Below are 20,525 nucleotides of genomic sequence, written 5' to 3'. Positions count from 1 at the left end.
AATCACTATTACATAGTAATTCACTAGTTCAGTTCACGCAGTCTCTTTGGATTATAAAAAGAAGGCTGAAACACTTAACGGCACTTAAGCATCTTCACAGGAGGGAAATAGAAAGTATTGCAAGGTATTTTAATTTATCAGAGAAAGCACTGCCACAATCAAATGTCAGATATCTTCAAATTAGAAATAACAAATTTTTTAATTTTTTTTTTTTTTAATAACACCGAAGTTCTTAACCTCTGAAATAAACCACCAAAAAAAAAAAAGCAAAGTATCTGCCTGGTATCTTCAAATCAGGATTCTATGTTTTTCTGCCCGAAACACTGGTTTATGTGAAACAGGAAGGCAGATCAAAGTATCTAATAATTCCTTCTGGCATCAAAATCAGATGGATCCATGAATTCTGAAAATATTCTTTTTCACTGAGCTGATTGAGACAAAACAAACATAAATGAACATACAAGTTTTCTGAGAAGGGAGACAAAACTGTGACTAACAATCTGTATCTGAACCAAAGTAAAACTGTAGTTGCCAAAATCTCCCTGCTACCAAGCAAGGACTTCTCTACCCTTAAGAGACAGCTAAAGCTGATGAAGTAGTATTTCCCTTCATGTACATTAGTATATTCTGTACATCACAGAAAATAATTATTCAGTACACACACTACAAGGAAAACATCCCAAGAGGTTATGTTAGGGATTTTTCTAGTGCTGGAAGCCAGCAAAACCACCTTATCTTGATCCACAAGCTCACAGCAAATAGCTTCTGATGTCTTCATTCAAGAATATTTTTAGCCATGGATCCTCTGCCACCAATAAATCAGGGTACACGTTGATAGACACTTGATTTTGTACATCTTAAGTACAGCCTACACTTTACATGGGTGGTTTCACTGATGTTCAGTTGCAGGTGAATATATCCTTGCGTCACCCCTAATAATTGCAAGGTTCGGGAAAAACACCAATAGAACAGTCCTTTTCATAAAATGATAGAATGGTGTTTTTTCCTCTTAATTTAACATATCTTAAGCTTCCAGTCATGTCTATTGTGAAGCAGCAGCGTTCTCCAGCTAGGCATCTGCACGCTGACCCGGCAGCGCAGTACTACACGCATCCCCTGACCAGCACCTTCCAAAGAACTTGTGAACTAGAAAGTTTGGCATTTTGTTCCCAACAGTGTCAGCTGTTCCAGGAAAAGATACTACCACTTCTACAAACCTTATCCTATTAAACATTAGTAATAGGGACTTCATAAATCACATAACAAAACTTTCTCCAAGCTGGCTCCACATTCCAGCTCACTTACTCTTTCATTTCTTGTTTAAACCAGACAGGTAGTTAAAAAAAAAAAAAGCCACAAAATCAACAAGATGGATTTGGGCAGGAATGTTAGTAGCTAGACTTTCACATTGTTACAAACTCCAGATTATTTACTTACCAAACTACTGTCAAAACTCACCTTGATCCCAATTCATTTGTTTCATAACAAAGGGGCCAGCTTCAATAGTAACTCTGCTATAAGCAGGTGATGTAAAAACAAAAGCTATCACTGCAACCTTGTAAAGCAGATTTTTGCACTTTCTGTGGTCACACTTATGTCAGAAGATAGGAATGGCTTCATTTCCCAAGCTAGCAGCAGTGACAGTGTTGTGAAGGTCAGCAGCAGGAACCCCTCACAAAGCTCCAGACCTCTCTCTGCCACACTGTCCATCTTGGATGAACATGATTTATATTCTCTCAAACCCACCATGTCTCTTTATTTATTCTTTAATTTCCTATGAAACAACATAGGCCAGGGTTCTGTTCTTGCATGTTCCTGCGATTATCTTTAAACTACACATTGCTGTAAATGTGATTATTTCATTAATTTATGTAAATAGGACCTTAGCCAATGACTTGGGTGTTATTTATGAATGAATCGTGCTGCTCTGAGTGGCTGGGTATATTTAACTCTCATTAATTTGTTCAAAATAGCTACTAATGGGTTTCGTTAGCTCATTACTCTTGTAACAAAAAGCGAAAGAGATGACTGGGTTTGCTTGGAAGGGTGTGGGTAACCCTTTCTGTTACAAGCCAGTGACCAGCTTAGAAATACACTGCACTCCAAGTCACTTCAACTGATTTCAAGGCAGTAGCAGGTTAACAGCTCAAGACAAAAAATGCAGGCTTCAGTTGGCATCAGCCCATGAACAGCATTGAACCATTTCTGGCAACTATTTGTTTTCACTTTCTTTTGAGTGAAAGGAACACTATTAAAATTGGAATTCTGGAAAAATTGAAGGCTCTGAGCCCAAATGGAGAGTAGAAATATAAATAGGTTCAAATCTCGCAACAGTTTGTTAGAGGGAGTAGCTAAATAAGGTCTTCAAAAGAAACATGTCACTCATGATGCTATAGCTCCACTGGTTTTATGATTCAGAAATACTTTCCATGAAAAAGGTTGTGTACTTGGAAGATTTTATATGTGCAAAGTGCCACTGAAATTTTTATAGTATGTCGTGCAATGTGTTTTGCAGGAAAAAAAATGTTATTTTGGACTATTATAATTAGTGCTGGCTGGGCTCAACATCATCATACAGGTGCTGTTAAAATAATCATCATGGCTTTGACACTGAGGTTACATCACACTCCTTTACATCTCTGACTTCTCTTTGCTGTACCACACAAACACTTAATGCTTTTAATCTCTGGTCAGTAAAGACATAGGTCTACGCTCCCACCCCTTCTTCCCAGGAGTCAGCAGCAGCCTCAAGATTGCCTCCTTCAGAGGTGCTCTCAGTGACTGTGCAAGCCAGCCGGCAGCCAGTCTGCTGAAGAGCCTGGCTCTTCACGTACTAGGAAATGCCTGCCTTTCCAATTACCTAGTTCTCCTACCTATGGTGATCTTGTACAATCTAGATTTCAAGGTCTCTGCATTGCAGGCTTCCTTTTTTTATTCACAAGAGTCTGCACAGAATAGAGTTTTCACCCATTTTCCTTGCTGTCTGAGCAAACATACTACATTCTATTAATTGTTTGCTGATACTGTTTGAAGTACTATTTATTCTGTATAAAAAAACCAAACAGCATTTATCAGATACAGAGATTAGCTTGTATTTCAGTTCACCAGTTGGGAGATCTTTGCTTTTAGACTCTTTTCCTGCACAAATACTGGAAACAGTCCTATCTGAAAATACACTGCAATATTTGCTCTAAGTTTGTTGTTTTAGCAGACATGCCTGCCAGTTAACATTTTGACTAGAATAACCATGGTAACAAACACAGAAGGCTAACCAGCACAAACAGTTCAAAGTTGTTTCAACTACCCCTGCCCTGGCCTGCTTCTCATATGTGCATCAACAAATCCTTTTAAGATAATAGCAGCCATTTAAATGACCTTTTTTCAGTCATTAGTAAATCTGTGTTTCTTTCTTTCCGGTATTTAAAAGTGAGAGAAGACCTCCTTGTAGGACTGGGAGGAGGCGTTTTCCTCTGGTTCCCACCCCCCCAGGATGCTGGGAATGCTGAAGAAGAGAGGGAGGAGACACGTTTTGCATGGATTCTGTTATACAAAAATTAACAAGTTGTGTTGGCACTGAACACAGGAATGCAAAGCCAGTCTTCTATTTTGTCCTGCACTAAATGTAATAGTTTAAAAACAAACAAACACCTTTGTGCAAGTTTCACACATATGGTCCTTGTAGAAGCTGAGGGTTTGACGCAATCTAGTTCTGCATAAGACACATGCCTCTCTTAACTCCATGTATACACTGGTGCCTTAAAGGAGATATATAGATCTCAAAATCTGTTCACAGAGAGATGTAGCAATTTGCAACAGTCCAAGCCCAACCTGTGGCTTTTGAGCTGCATGTGACTCAGTAGCAAGTCAAGTACAGCTCTTATGCCAGGGCTGGTTAACATATGTTAATTACTCCAGATTTTTAGCTCTAAAGGGAAGTTAGGAACCATTAGGGATTGCCTCGTGCGACACTGTGTGCTCAGCCCCATCCCATCGCAGAGTGGGAGAGTGGAATCCCCTCGAGTGCTATCAGTATGTTACTGGCAATGCAGCAATCCCACAGATTGCATTGCCTCGTCTCTCTGAGGTAGGTAGATCTTGGCAAACTAGTCGGAAGTGTTGGCTAAACTGCGTGCTCCCTAAGAGTTCAGCTGTCTGGGCTATACAAATCTGACTGGCCCCTTGGATTCATGCAATTAAAGCACAGCCAGTGACACAGTTGGCATCCTGTCACTCTTCCTAACACATTTTTACTTCATAGACAAGGTAGGCATTAGCAGCGAGGCTGCTCCTTCAGAGAAGCTTGGTATGATGCTCAAATTCACACCAGTGGACCAGGAAGCTGGTTTGCCTCCTCCCTGGCCCACAGGATGTTAGAATCACACACAGGCAGGATGGTATGAAGTCTCCTTCTAAACACCACCTCTTGATCTTAACACACTGTACACAAACCAGGCCTATGATGGAACTTTTGTGTAATCACACAGTGAAGCTGATCATAGATCCCATATATGCTGTTTATAAGCATTTGCACACCATTCCAGCTTGCAGCAATTTGAATGATACTTTGACCATCATTTATTTTCTGCTGAAGTGCTCATTCTCTCAGAAAGGGGTTCAGTGAGCACCATAAAGTTTCATTCTGGATACTGGCTAGGAAGAGAAGAGCAAATATCAAGATATTTACAAAATATATGCCTTTTTGGCATTTTTTTGCCTAACCAGAAGCTGCTAAACAAGAAGTTTCCAGAAGTCTCCAAAACATTAAGTCAACTTAATGTGACTAAGCACCCTTACTTTGATATATATCTCAATTTCAAAATACTTCAATCATTTAGTTACCTGAAGAGTAACCCAGCTATAAAACCCTGACATACTGTATAACTGCTCTTTGCTGAAAATTACACCACACCTTATTAATCCCTTGCGGGGGCAGGGCAGGGGAAGAAAAAAAAAAAAAAAAAAAAAAAGAAAGAAACCTCCTTTAACTAAAGCCTGGAATGACTCGTAGCCTGATAAATGACACTTAAGCAAGTATGCCTAAGTACAGTACACTTCACAGTTCATGATGGTATTAGTCATACTCAGAAAAATGCGTATTTTAAACTAACATTTAATATGTATGTCCACTACACATCTTCAGGATTAACTTTCTCAAAAACTTATTTCCCTATTCAATTTGTGGAATCATGTCTTCCACAATCTCTTGACATTAAAGTTAATCAACCAGCACTCTGTGCAACTCCACACCTCCCAAATACAAGCTAGGTTTGTGAGTCAGCTCCACACACTGTTAATACTATCAAAGCAAGACAAGTATGGCACTTCAAATGCTGTCACTTAAAAGAAATCTGACAGTAAGAGCACCTAAAATATTTTTTCTAGATACTAGATATAGTGAAAGCAATATGTAGTATCCCAGATTGATCTAGCTGAGTATGTTTCAACATTGAACAGATCTCAGAACTGAAAGGTATCAGATATTTGTTGAATACAATTTTTTTTTCTCTACAACATTCAAATATATGACAGTTCAACATGACAGTCATACAAAGCAGCGTATGAATGACACTTAAATATTATTAAAACACTCACATAAGCTACACTGGTACTGTAGTAGCTTACGTGAATGCAGGTTGCCTTCACATGACACTCCATATAAATAGCACGAATAAGAAGATTCTTGCCCCGAAAATTATACAACCAATCTATTTCAGGTTTTAGGATGCTTTAAGCTATTCTTTATTTCTGTTGATATACCTTGACTCTCTGTTTCATTGCAAGATTTCAACTTTCAAATGCCTAAACTTACAACTGAATGCTCAATACGTTGTCCTTACCATTACATGTTACTTTTAGAAGTAGATTTGTGGTATGACTAAGAACAGAGTTTGGTTTTCCATTCTTATTCTCCAGTATATACTCAAAATTCCCTCTCTGAACAGTCATGCTAGGCAGCTCACACTAGTAATATCTGTGTAAAGCAAACATGAAAGTTAAAGGACTATTCAGACTTTTAAAAGCACAACAGTACTTTCAGAAGTCCTTTCTAAGTACATAGTTCACTCTGTTTACTGGCGTGTTTTAGATAGCTATAGTCATGCTTTTATATAGACTACGCATACCTTCTGTAAGTTTATATATCTAGAAGCAGTGCAAACTTATTTCCTTTTGCAAGGCAAGTTTCCAAATTACTAAACCAATACAGCAGATTTTAGAAGTTTGCAGAAGTTCCTACTACTTGGTATTGGGAGAAATAGACAGCTCCTGCTGTTTTTTCTTTTGCTGAACAATTTAACCATTATTTTCACAATTTAGTTTCCTTTTCATGGGTAACTCCTAAGGAGAGCAGTCAGTCATTCAGAATATGTAGTTATTTAACAAAGCAATCTAATAATTTTTTTTATACAAATTTTACATGATTTGAACTGTTCTGGACCAAGTATGCTATGCAATAAAATAAAAACTACACTTTACAGGTACCACAAAGCAGAGGACTGAGATCATCCAGTTATTAAACATGACACCAGCTGTAATTGTATTATAGTAACATATGTAGCCATGCATGGGAGGAAGTTGTCTTTGTGTGACCTGGATCAAATAAAATAGCTAAGTAATTTTCAGATAGTTTCTACATTAGGGAATCCTTTTGTATTTAAATTGGCAATACTTTTTATGATGGTAGCACTGATACATCAGGATTTTTCCACAGGTGACAGTTTCTGTGGTATGAACTCACAGGAGAATTTGAGAATCCTCAGTCAAGTAAAGTTATGTATTCCAGGAAGGTGCAAGCAGCCCCAGCACTATCCTGCTGCAATAGAAAGACACTGTACTTGAGCCCAGCAGTGAAACCGGACCAATCCTAGTACATACTCCACATAAATGGCGATTAATATCACTAAGTTGGAGGACTGCGTTGTCTAACACATTTCATAAGAGTAAGGGAATTACTATAGCAAAAAACCAAAACATGCCATGGAAGCCCAAATTCCATGACTGACCAGTAGTGATTCATTTTCAAGCCAAAGATTCCTGCAGACACCTTACACAGTATGATTTACACCACACTTACAGGAACTTGCACTTTTTTTTTTTTTCTTCTGTTGCTGGCCTCCATGCTCCCTTTTGAATGTACTATACTAAAAAAAAACTTAACAAAATTTTTCATATTCCCTTTCCCATTTAGCTCTTCAAGTGTGTTTGTCCCTTCAGTTAGGGATTAATTTTCAGGGGCACTCCCTCCCCCCCACCCCCACCCTTGAAGTCAGAAAGCAGAGAGGAAACATCAGGGGAAATAGGAGCTGTGCTCTACAGCTTTCTTCAGAGGTTCTGTCTCTAAGACCTTGAAAAAAATACAGGAAAGGGACAATAGAACATTATTTCTTCCTTCTTGATATTTCCTTTCTGCTTCCCAAAGGCAGTGGCTTTGTCTTTAGCCAGTAAAAGTAAGCAGCAGAGAAAGCAAAATGTAAGAAACTCATAGACTTCAATGTCTATTCTCTTTCCAGGTGCTTTTCTTATTCCGTATATCCTCTTCCTAATCATTGCTGGAATGCCCCTGTTCTATATGGAATTAGCACTGGGACAGTATAACCGAGAAGGGGCTGCCACTGTGTGGAAAATCTGTCCAGTTTTCAAAGGTAAGTGTCCCTCTGCTCACTTAAATAGCACCTTGAGGATGCCACACACTTGTGATCACAAAGTAAAGGTCTCTCATCTTTCCACAGACAGCATGATATTTGCTGACCTTTCCCCAACCCTTGAAGTCAGAAGCCTTTTTGTTATCACAGGTGGAACACAAAATGCGAAAAGCCACAGAAATAATTGTCAGGGTTATTGCTGAGCAGTGCAACAGAGAGCAACGAGGAAGAGCAGTTCAGCCCTGTCCTCCCTTTCCTGTGCATACTGGGAAGTAGGAGGAACTGGGTATCTCTAGGTGGAGGGAGAGGCTGGCAATGCAAACATTTAGAAATACTAAGTCTCATCCAGGTCAGTTCAGCCCTGTTTCCGCCAGTGACTAACATACCCACTGACTCCATCCAGTTAATTGTGTGGCGCTTTCTCTGCAAAAGTCGGCATACCACAGCGGTTAGAACACTAAAATGGAGTTGTGAAGACTGTAGTTCAGCCTCTAGACTTGCAACATCACATGAGTTATCCATGACTCTATATCTCAGTCCTCCTGCCTATGAAATGGGAGCAATGATTCTGACAGACTTTGTAAAGGGGTTTTCAAATCCAGCAATCAAAAGCACTTACTAAAACCTGAACATTATTATTACTATTGAGTGTTTTCCACTAATGTTAACTCTCCAGTGTCACTGTGGAGTGTTGTCTTGTGCACTGAGTTGCAATCATTCTCCAAGGAAGAAATAACCAAGGTTAGGTGTTTGGATACTGATCAGGGTGTGTGTCATTGATCACGGATAAAGGGATCTCCCTGGGAGAAAGAAGCCATATGCTTTCTGTACATGAAACAAGTATTTTTTTAAGGAGCCTCAAGAATTTTCTGAAGCATTGCTTACCAGTAAAAAAATGTGAGTTCCCCGACATCTACACCAGATTATATCTAAAATCTTACATAAAAGCCTTTTCAACACAGAGCTATCTGAAATGAAACCACTCAAGCTTGGCTGATCTTAGAAGCTTAAAATTCAGATCATGTTCATCCCGTGACTGACAAAAGCTGAAAAGCTTAACAATAGCAATCCAAACTTGGCGGATCCGGTGCTTGAATAGGTTACACTAAGTAAATGTTAGCCTTCTTTCTCAAAATACAGCTTTCCTCTTCAAGAAGGCTAGTGCCACAGAATAGAACTGCAGGTTTTCTCTTAACAGTGAAATCCAAAACTCACAGCAAAATTAGAGTTATAATAAAAAATAAATAAGCAAGCTAATAAAATATGTGCCCAAAAATTTTCAAATGAATTCATATAGACTTACCTAGCCCTTCTATAATTCCTTCACAGGAGCCAAAATTCATCCCAGCACCCAGGAACCTGATTACCCTTGCTCAATCAAAATTTCTGCCACTATCAGTTAACACCTTTGGATGGCAATGAGGATTTTGAAAACCTAACAGCAAAAATTAGACTTTAAGTATCTCCATGTGTTTGAGCCAAATACCACTGTGCTCAGAAGTACTCTATCTGTTAACTTCAGGATTGAAAAGATGATGAGAAAGGAAAATAGGGCTTACTTCATATATAGTCTTGTTGACATTCCAGCTGTGTTTTTAAGCTGACATTTTCAAGGTGGACTGAAAATCAACTACTGTTGATTTTTAAGTGTTCTCATTCCTAGGATATAGAATAGTATACGTTATTTGAGTCTCAAAAAGTAACAGTTACATTTACATCTCAGAACTAGTATAAACTCAGTACTTTTAAAGTTTTGACCAAATCTTCTGATAACATATAAACACATTTTACTGCCAGACTCACGCTTTTGAGTTGTTTCTGGGATAACTCAAATCCCGCACTCAAATGAAAAGTACACAGTCTACACAAATTTAGAACAGCTTCTCTAAATGAGTAGCACTGTAGTACTAATTTTAGCTACGAATATTATTGCTATGAACTCTAAGGACTCTACTTCTAATGAGATGCTCTCATAACACATGCAATTAAAAATATACCCTGTAACTTTTGCAACACAGTCTGTTTTCATCGCTGCATTTTCCAAGGTCTATTTTAGAGTGTGGGTGGTGCAGCATTACTTTTAAGAAAAGTTAGAACTAGAAACAAGAGAGCAAATTCATTTCTAAACATTCTTATGATTTCAGAGGACTGACATTTAAGAGATATTTGATCCAGTGTTTTTGAATCTTGATATTAAATGTCTATCCATGTCCTCTTGAACTGGAGAAATTTCAGGAAGACTTTTTTAAAAAATAGATATGATCTCATTTCAGTACAACATATATTATTCATAGTTAGCATTTTAACATTCAAATTAATTTTTAAGAATTATCCTTTTGGGTGATTTCCCTCCTCCATTCTATTGATCATAAGGTATACTAGAATTTGAGTGTTAATGTACTAGATTCATTTAAAAACCAAGGATTTGAAGATCCAGTTTCATCTTTACTTTCACAATCTTTTCCCCAGCGATAGCGATGAGCACACTGGTCCATGTATTAAAAGCCTCCTGAAGAGCAAAGCGTAACTTCAGTATATGCAGCAGTCTTTGAACTGTCAGCTCCTTCAGGGTCAGCATCTGTTCCTTATGCAAATTTTAAACCAAGGATAATACTCAAAATGTGTGCTACTTCCTTGCTTTATCAAGAAATGTGATAGCCTAATAATCTCCAACTGCTACTTCTCCAATACAGTATCTCCAAAAACACTAAACCAAAGAAAATTTGAAGTAAGGGTTTACACTTCTATACTGTGACAGTACAGTGATCATGGTCATAAACCAGCTGTAGTCTCTACCTGTTCTATTTCATAGAATCATAGAATCACAGAATGGTTAGGGTTCATAGAATCATAGAATCACATGGTTGGATGGGACCTATAAGATCATCTAGTCCAATAGTCTTCCCACTACCATTGCTGCCACAGCTACTAAACCAGGTTGGAAGGGACCTTCAAAGGTCATCTAGTCCAACCCCCCTGCAAGGAGCAGGGACATCCCCAACCAGATCAGGTTGCTCAGAGCCTCATCCAGCCTGGCCTTGAACGTTTCCAGGGATGGGGCATCCACTGCCTCTCTGGGCAACCTGTTCCAGTGTTCTACAACTAGCATTGTAAATAATTTTTTCCTAATTTCCAATCTAAATCTACCCCCCTCTATTTTAAAACCATTACCCCTTGTCCTATCGCAACAGGCCCTACTGAACAGCCTCTCCCCATCTTTCTTATAGGCCCCCTTGAGGTACTGGAAGATGGCTATCAGGTCTCCCCGGAGCCTTCTCCAGGCTGAACAGCCCCAACTGTCTCAGCCTGTCCTCATAGGAAAGGTGCTCCCGCCCTCTTATCTTCGTGGCCCTCCTCTGGACCTTCTCCAACTGGTCCATGTCCTTCTTAGGTTGGGGGCTCAACATAACACATACAGCTTTAGGGTAGGATTCGGAGAACAATGCTACACAGAGTAAAGGAAGAATTATATAAGCCAAGGTAAAGCAAGCTTCCTGAACAATTCTGGCAACAAACTTAAGTACTAAATGAGAGCAGAACAAAAGCTTCTCCCAAACCACAAGAAAATGCTCATTTTCATGAGGAGAACGTGCACTCCCTGCGGCTCTCTTGCTAAAGGCACCCTCCAAGCACACTTCACAGTAGGCAAAAATACAAAACATGTTCAAAGTCAAAAGAGAATTCTTACAGTGGTGATTCTGTAATCCTGGGAAATAATAAAATGGTTTGAAGTTGCACACAGTTTAGCCCCAAGCTTGATATTCACCAAGATCTACCGGCATGCCCAAGAACCACTTGGACCCCCTCAGTGGAACAGCACAGACTGTTTCATGCATGTTTTGGACTTAGCTACATGCTGATGGAAGCCAATCTGGAGAGTTACAATGGGAAACAGGAGAGGGATTGGTGTCTGTTCCAAACTAGCTCAGAGTGGGAACATACGGCATAGGGAAATTTCACTTAAGTCTCAAGCTTTACTTTTCCAATAAAAGTTGCCAAGGACTCTGACATTACGAAGATGAAGTGTGTTTCACTCCTAACATGGGCTTGCAGTCTTCTGCATTGGAAGCAAATCAGCAATGGAGTTGTATAAGTTCAAATTTTGACATTGCACTGGATTTGCTAGAAGCTAGTCATTTTCCAAAATCATTAATGTAATTTTTTTGTCCACACGTGTTTATATAAATGTCAAAAATTCCTTTTGTTGGTCTGAAGATCTAAAATGAATCAGCAACCATGTATGTCTGAGTTTAACTACAGTGTTTGCATATACTGTTGCATGCAAAATGCCATGTATAATCTAGTTTTCCTTTATCTTTAGGTGTAGGCTATGCAGTGATACTCATAGCTCTTTACGTGGGTTTCTACTACAACGTTATCATAGCTTGGTCTCTGTATTATCTATTTTCATCATTCACATTTGAGCTCCCCTGGACAAACTGCGACAACAGTTGGAACAGCCCAAACTGTACAGATCCCAAACTCTTCAATGCATCAGTACTTGGCAATGGCACCAAATACTCAAAGTACAAGCTCACTCCTGCAGCTGAATTTTATGAGTAAGTGTTGACTTGACTTTACTATATATTCAAAATTCTACGTCTAACAGTGTTTCCTCCAGAAGGTAAAACAGCTTAGCATCCAGCCTCTAAAATAAGCGTAAGACTAAGGTTAAAATGCAGTTGCAATGTTGATCGTTATTCCTGTATAAGTGAGACTCTTGCCTCTGCAAGCTTCATTTTTTCCAGTGCAAATGCAATATTTGCCACTGAGCAATATAGAATTGGACAAGACATAAATCTTCCCCGATTTTCCATTTTTGTTTGCACCAACTTTGCCAGGGCAAGGAAAAACAGCAATATTCTCACAAAGACCACTGCATGCCAAACTGAGCTGACTTTAAGGCTTTAAAATAATCATTTGTTCAAGAGACTTGGCCTGTTTCTCCACTTGTAAAATAACTTACAGCAGACCTCTGTTTGCTCAGCTGCTTCAATAGTTCAATGAAGTGAAATGAAGCACTAAGCAAGGAGGAGAGTGCCACAGTTGTCGAAAGCTGGGCTTTTTCTAATTCCTAAGCAAAAGAGCATCCTGTAATATAGGCCAAGACAGGCAAAGGCACACTCAAACCAAACACTTGGAATAAAAACCAAACAGGTATATAAATTAGCAACAGAACTGTAAAACAAATACATCAATCTGTGATTAAATAATGGCATTATGGACCTTTAGGTGAAAATGGGATTTGACCAGGATAAAGAAAGGAGGGTATGTATCAGGTTAATTGAATCAGCTGCTGAGTTAATCTGAATAGCTAGTTAATATTTCTGTGTTGGGAATAGAAAGATATCAGGGCACACGGTTGCTGAGCAGGAAGTCCTACTCTGTAGAAACAAAGGGACACCGCTGTCACTATAAATAACCTAGTGTGTGTTACACCATGCCTGGCTACAGCAGGGATCTTGAGGGCTGTGTTTACAGCTCTGAAACATCTGTGGCTGCTATTTCTCCTCTGAAGACAGTACAGTGAGAGATCAGTAGTGATACACAAACTGTTTGCAGGGGTTTGGGTAAACTAATATTGAAAACAATAAGGGGGGTTGAGTTCAAAGGGACTCACTACAATGGCAAATAATGACAGGAAATCTAATGCCCTTACAGAGACAATATATGATGTGTTAATAACTCAAATGTAAAGAGAGAACATTTATAGCAGAAGGCTATATACTCATGCAGTCGGTTAAAAAACCTAACTTTGAAGTGAACTGTAAGAAATTATACATTCAGCATCTTCAAACAAACTGCATTATTACAGAACTTTCATGTGAATGGGTTTTAATAAAGGTTTTCTCTATAAATTTCTTGTGCTTAAGCCTTTGTAAAGCAGAATACAATCCTATATTGTTGCTTTCCTCCATGATTGAAAGCAGTTCTACGCATTTTCTGTTATCACATCATGCTTGGGGTACAATTTTGAATTTGTGGTGGGTGAGATAGTGGCAGAATCTATTCACAATATTTTGGTTTAGTTACACTGATCTGAAATGGCTCAATTTGTGATTCTGTCTGCACACTGAAACTTGAAATATTAAGGTTCTTTCCTCCCCACGAAACAGATTCAAGGTGCAGTTTTCAGAAGTTAAGAATAAAAAGAGAATTTGACATTTCATTATGCTTTGATCCCTGAATTTTGGGGCAGTAGTTAAGTCCCTAGGCAGCAGTTAAGTCCCTAGGCCCTGTACTTATTATTAACTAGAATATATTGCAAAAATGAGAACAATGACCACTCAAGTAACACAATCTATAACATCTGCTTCCCCAGCTGTAAAAACAGGGAATCACAAAGGGCATTATGTTCACTTATCCAGTATTTGGATTAGCTCATCAAGTCCAGCTGTAAAAGCTCAGGTGCGGACCTAAACTTGTGCAAAGTTTGGTGTATTCACGTCCGACCTAATAAAGACAGCTCAATTCAGAAAATAGTGTTTCTTGTCTTACGTCAAATAATCTTCCCATGGTCTTTTTACGAGGGAGAGTTGAATCTTCTGATTGTAAAGTTTCATATTATGTGCAACAGGGTCAGGAAATAGAAGTGATGATGCAAGGCTAAATCTGCATCAGTAGAGTGAGTTTACAGAATGACATACCATTTTTGGACACAGCATATTGTTAAGGAATAGTTCAAGTAAGGGTCTTGGCTGGCTCCATGCTCTCTAAAAACCCCTTTAAGTAAAGGCTGAATATTCCTATAAGAATATTGAGGGTCCTTGAACTGCTGCTTGAACACTGCTGAACTTAACCCAAGTGTTTGTGTAGGAATTACACTTGCTTCTTCCTGGTATATAGCCATTAGTCACTTCTTAATCAACTAACCTTTGCCAGAGGAGAACTACAGTTCCTGACAGAATAGTCAGGTCCATCTATTCCTTACAGCCAGAAATCCTAAATTATCAACTGGATAGCTAACTGATCCCTCCTCAGTCACTCTGTGAATGAGTAAGAGTTTTTAAGTAACGGTATCATTAAGGCACTGCTTTCCAAATTCTATGATCATGTTTACTTTCTTAAGATTTGTATCCAGTGTTGCAAGCTATTAGCAATAACAGAAACAATTTCTTTTCGGGCAATGTATTTAATATGGCAGATATCAGATTTTGAGTTTTGATCAGTTATACAGAGAAACAAGGAAATAGAACAGCTACTTTCTACCAGAGGAAAAATCAAACTACACTACTCAAACCCCAGTGGGATACCTATGGAAGCCCAGCCTCTGCACTAACACAACAAAGTATGATAATTAGCATTATTAAAACAGGGACTGAAAACAGCAATAGCACTGGAGCCCACTGTAAAAATATCATAGAAAGTGAGTGATTTTGTCAAAGGAGGTTAAAATAAGTTCCATTATTCTTCAAGGCATACAGGAGACCATCCAATTTGGAGTATTTGGGGCCATGTTTTCAACCACAGTAACCAGCATAACAAGAACTTGCTGCTCTGCGTCCCTGGGATGCACTGCAGCTGATGGAAAACTTAAGGATGCTAAATGCCCAGGCACTTGAGTATTCAGCCTCAAGACTACATGGGAAGTGGTACAGCTTGAAATTGGTTCTCTAGGTTGTATATTTAGATTAAGAATACATGCAAAGTTTTGCCTTCTGGTGGGCAGACTGAACTGAAGGCAGAGAGACCAGAAACACCAAACATCTATTTTGCAGTTGGAGAATGACTGAAAAGAGATACTTCCAGAACAGGCCACAAGCAGAAAGCTGCTGTGGTTACCCTTAAGAGAAACACACACCACTTCTCTCTGGGACGTGATTCCTTCACACAAAGCTGGCTTGAGCATGAACTTGGAGTAGATTATTTCCTAAAACCATGCAGCTACCAGAGCTGACTGTCTCTATCTCCATCAGCACAGGAATAAACTGTACAAAGAGGTGGAAGTACTGTGATGTGGCAGTTCATCTAATACTTCAAGAAAGGAACCTCTAAGTTCAACAGAAATATGCTGATTCTCACCACTTACATTGAGTGAGACAAGGGAAAACTTGCTAAGAATCTAGGACAAATCTTTCAGCTGTCCAGTGTTCAGCAGGGAGGGAAAGCAGGGGAAAACCTCTGAGCTTCAGACTTGGAAGAAATCACCTCAAATTGCAATTTCCAAGCCAAGGCAGTGACAGACAGACTTTGACAAGCATATTTGGCTTTTGTTTTCAAGCCTTAAGAGTTGGGCAACAATTCAGATTGAAGTGGTTCTACACTTAGGCTTTCTAGAGTGTCTCATTTTACTAAACCTGGTTTCAGTCATTCAGGCTTAGTTCAGGCCAAGCTGCCACTGACTTCAATGAGACAGTTGCTTACAACAGGAATACAGGATGGAATTCCCATTCCATTACAATGCCTCTAAAATATCTTCTCTTCATTAGATATTGTTAAAGTCAATTCTAAAGTATTTTCACACTGCAAACTTGGCAAAGGAAGCACTCCAAAATCTGATAATGACTGGTACCCTTCTGCAAGTATTAGTCATAACAGAAATCCAGATAGGAATAAAACATCAATTCCATGTTTCTTTGGAGATGCGCATTACTTCCCTCTTCAGTGGTTTGGAATTAAACACACAAAATGCAAAGGACCTTCTATCTTTTCAACATATGTTAAAATAATTCATGATAAACATTTTTTTTTTTAAGAAAACAAGTGCATGACCACAAAAAAAAAAGTTCCCCTGTCTGCTTCATATCACTCCTATATAAATACTTTATCTGAATACAGCCATATTTTATGTTTGCTCTCTCCATTCTTGTGTCTGGGAGAAGTTTGTTACCATCTTGCTTTCATTTACGCTGACAATTAAAAAAATACCAGTTTGGAGGAACAAAAGCACCATTCTTCTCACAAGGTACTGTGCCTGTAAAAAATCACGATCTGTTGTAGGAACAACTTCTGGCAATTTTTAAAAGAAGCCAAATTGTTAACAAATGTACTGAGCTATGACTATTTTCCTCTCATAGTACTTTTTCTCAGGGCTGCAATTCATTCTTTCTGCATAAGAAATAAAACCTATTTTTACAGGGAATTTTTTGTGCTAGATTCAGTAAAGGAAATTCACAGAATTCACAAGTCTGCCCAGATGTGAGTAATTGCAAAAAGCTACCTAAGAACAAGGAATAAAGATAACATTCAGTCATGGTAGAGTATGTCTATCATATTTATGAACACAAATTTATGAGTGTGTGAACCAAGAATATCCTGAAAAAATCCTCACCTTATATAGCAAAGGTTACTCGTATAGATCAATAGATTTATGCTTTGTGGTACAAGTCTTCATAGGAAATACCACCACAGACCACGGGTTCCACATAGTTCAGTAACACATCAAATGGACTGATCAACACTATGTGCTCCAAAGATAGACGCAGGAACCTATCCCCATAAAACAATTGTGAAGCAACCTCTCCCAAAAGAGAGAAAAAAGCATTTCAAAAGTAAGCATAAGCAATTCTGCTTATAAATGCTTATAAAAACCACACAACAAGAACCGATGAGAGTGGATAGCCCTATATTCTGTTAATCACATCTGGTAAGAAAAGACTCTAAGCTCATGCTAAACAGGATCAGCAGTTCTCACTGATATACCACTTTCCTGGAGAACAAACCTCCACTGAATACATCTGAAGCTTCTTTAAGAAATTTCTTCACACAACATCCACACCTTATAAACCAATTTGAGAGTCTGTAAGCAATGAGAAATTAAGAACCTTTGCAGACATCTAGACTTACTCATCTTTTGCATCTTAATTGAGAGGAAAGCTGTCAGATGTTTCTGACAGGTTTGAAGTTGAGAAGCAGTCATCGATTTATCTTCATAGAGATCACGCAATCAAAGACTAACAACAACTCTAGCCAGGTTCTGTACCTACACCCCTAGATAGTCCCTTGCATGTAACTGAAGAACTCCTCTGATTCCAGTGGGCTTAGAATCAGGTCCATTATTAAATCCTTTATGTGTGAAATTTATGACCACCTTGCTGAAATAGCAACACGCAAGCTGCTTTAGAAATCAATTCTATACTAACTACACAGGCCTATTTAGGAAATGTTCAGGTGCATTGTTTACACATCTTTAGTCTGAAACTAACATATTTGCATCCCTACACATTGTATATTTTCTTTTTGACTTTTTTGGCCTCAACCAAGTAACTCAATCTTTCTCCTTTTGACTTAGTGTGCAGAAATTTCTGGTACAAGTATTTATATGCATAGCATAAAAGCAGCTACTCCACAAACATTTACATGCACAGCTTTGACATTTCCTTTTCACGTATGTTCACATCTTCACATTTGTTGACCATTTACTAACACAAAGAGAAAAGAAGTTAAATGTGAGTACAGTGAAAGTCAATACATGCAAGTGTGTACACATGTTCTTAGGCTTTGGACAGCTTTCTGGAAATGATTCCTAAACCACAACACAGACTTGTGTAGCAAGTCTAGAAGACTGGAAGAATGACCACTTTGCCAACTTAAACTTGCAGAGAGGGTGTATAAGATATTGCAAATGTCAGGACCTGCACGTTATGCTGCATGCTTGCTTTCTGCAAACTTGTAGAAGGAATTCTAACTGCTTATCTTTACATACAGAATCCCATGTAGTTTGGTCATGGTACCAGGCTCTGAGCAACAATTACAGCAGCTGGGGTCAGTGCAGCAGCACCTCCCCTGTATTACCTTGATTTGAAATCCTGGCAAGCAGAAGCAGATCCTTTCTCTGTGGAAAATCTCCACCTGCACATATTGCACAAGGCAAAGCCAATACAGGTGTCACATACTACTAAACACCCATTTATTTGTATTCACCTGTTTCTCATCAAATGTTCTCTACGACACCATACTGACATAGTATGACCGCTAGTGTTTTATGTGTTGCTTCCAATAGGGAAAGTGTTTGCTCATTCAAAACTATCACACCTAAGCATCAACCCATGAGAAGGTTACAACTTAACCTCTCTGCTGTAAAGGACCCAGCTTTACAACAAATGTCACACCATAAAGTGAGCATTCATTTGTTTAAAGCTGTCAGCGGCCCTCACTTAGTAGTGCATGGGCCTATTCCTATGGTTGACTTTCTTCTGACAACTTATGTCTTTCCATGCAGCTCTTCTGAAATCAGTAAAGCTTCATGAAAGTTCAACAGCTTCTTTGTAGAGGCTGGGGCTCCTCTTTCATGACCCTTCTGTCTGGGGCACTGCATAGCCCATTGGGAACGCTGACTGAAGCACCATTTAACTTGCTGACGAAGGGCTGGGGCAGTGCGGACCACATGTGCTCTATCTGCTTTGCCATGTATCCTCAAACAAACTTTTTTCAGTTCAGCATCCATTAGATCTATGGAGGGGTGAAATTCAAGCATTTCCATTCTATCAGCAAATCTCAATGTAATGGATTTAAAAGTAGATTTTGAAAAATCTCTTTTTTTCAGAGTGCTGTGCAGACTTGAATGTGCTCAAGTGTGGCACAAATAGCAGGGGAGGTCAAAATTATTAAGGTAATGGGAGAACTGAGCTACGTAAAGACTTGAGTGAGTTGAGATAAACGTTCTCACAAGTGAATGAAGAGTTTAGTCCTAGTGGCTACATATAATTTAAGGATTATTGTGATTCAAAAAGAAATACAATTTCATTCAGTACGAGTAATAATTTATTATATGCCAGCCAGGGTGCCACTGGTAAATTATCCTTCTGTAAGCGATTCCCAAAAATCTAGCTTGAAGTTCATTATACAGCTCCATTCTCCAACACAAGAGGGAGCTGAAATATCTTGAGAGACAGAAAAACCCAGACAACAAAGATGTTGGCAAAAGAATCCAACGGAGCTGGAGTGATTATGTCCAGCTGAACCCCAGCTGGCTGCTGCAGAGCCTCTGGCCATGCCTCTGAAGCATTCCCAACGCTCCAGGGTGGGGGAGAGGTATGTAGTGCACAGGTAGCACCGCACATCAGATGGCTTGGCACCACTCTCCCATGTTCCTGGCTACAGGAGAGCACTCTCCCAGAGTCAGGCTGTCCTTTTGCATTGCAATGATGCCATGCCCAGAGCTCTTTACAAAGCAGAGGCACCCAGCAGGCCAGATAGCAGCTCTATGGTAGAGCTGTGTTTGAGCCAGGCTAACTCTACTGTACTTTGCTGACTTCATTTGGAGCCAGTCTGCTATCTCTGCACTGAACTACAGTGAGGAGACACTGGTGTTCCATCTGCATGGAGCCAATTCAGGTCTGCTGGGTTTGCGCCACAAGCTCTGCCCCATGCAGCTGTGGATATTCACCTTGTGGACACAAACTGCCATGGAAATAGGACAGCTGAATTTAAGCAGTGCTGTACCTGAAGTAAAAACCCCTGGAGCCTGGCAAAATCCATGCAAAAAGAACTCTATCTACGCCTGCTTAATGCAGATAGCTTAACCTTCCACAGATAAAAGTACCAACTGTATTTTATACTCTGAAGGAAACTGGCAGCAATGATGACTGAGCTATGGTTGCCCAAATATATAACAAAAGAGATGCATGTAGGAGAGCCTTCTAATTGAGCACAATTATCATGCTTCAAATTGCCTTCTAAATTGAGTATGTAATTTAATTTCTATAGATTGCACACTGTATACACTGACAGTCCTTTCAGCATCTTCAATCTACAATTTGCATTAAGTTTTATATCATAAAAAACTAGTCTAACTACTAGCATAGGGAAGAGAGCTCAGGAGACCAGGACTATATCTATTTATACCTTAGCCAATTTGCTGATACTTACTCTATGCAAGCCATTTGGGTTTGATTCCGTAAAAGTGACTACTAACTTTTAGAAGTACTTGGAAGTTCTTATAAG

The 20,525-nt window shown here is 39.1% G+C and overlaps 1 protein-coding gene across 2 annotated transcripts in view; it reads left to right on the top strand.

Moving 5' to 3' along the window:
- The window catches only part of SLC6A2 (solute carrier family 6 member 2), a 416,570-nt gene that overhangs the window by 14,995 nt on the left and 381,050 nt on the right, over positions 1 to 20,525 (top strand). For both annotated transcript variants that reach the window (XR_015259980.1, XM_086757868.1), the window contains exons 2-3: positions 7,509 to 7,640; positions 11,962 to 12,199. Coding sequence is in view for 1 of the 2 variants with exons in the window: in XM_086757868.1 (XP_086613994.1) it covers positions 7,509 to 7,640; positions 11,962 to 12,199 (370 nt within the window). In the remaining variant the exon portion in view is untranslated. The remainder of the gene's footprint in view (positions 1 to 7,508; positions 7,641 to 11,961; positions 12,200 to 20,525) is intronic.

This window comes from Chlamydotis macqueenii, chromosome 13 (assembly GCF_036417535.1).
Source record: "Chlamydotis macqueenii isolate bChlMac1 chromosome 13, bChlMac1.mat, whole genome shotgun sequence".
NCBI lineage: Eukaryota > Metazoa > Chordata > Aves > Otidiformes > Otididae > Chlamydotis > Chlamydotis macqueenii.
The sequence above is the reverse complement of the archived record's forward strand: the minus strand, read 5'-3'. Positions and strand labels throughout refer to the sequence as shown.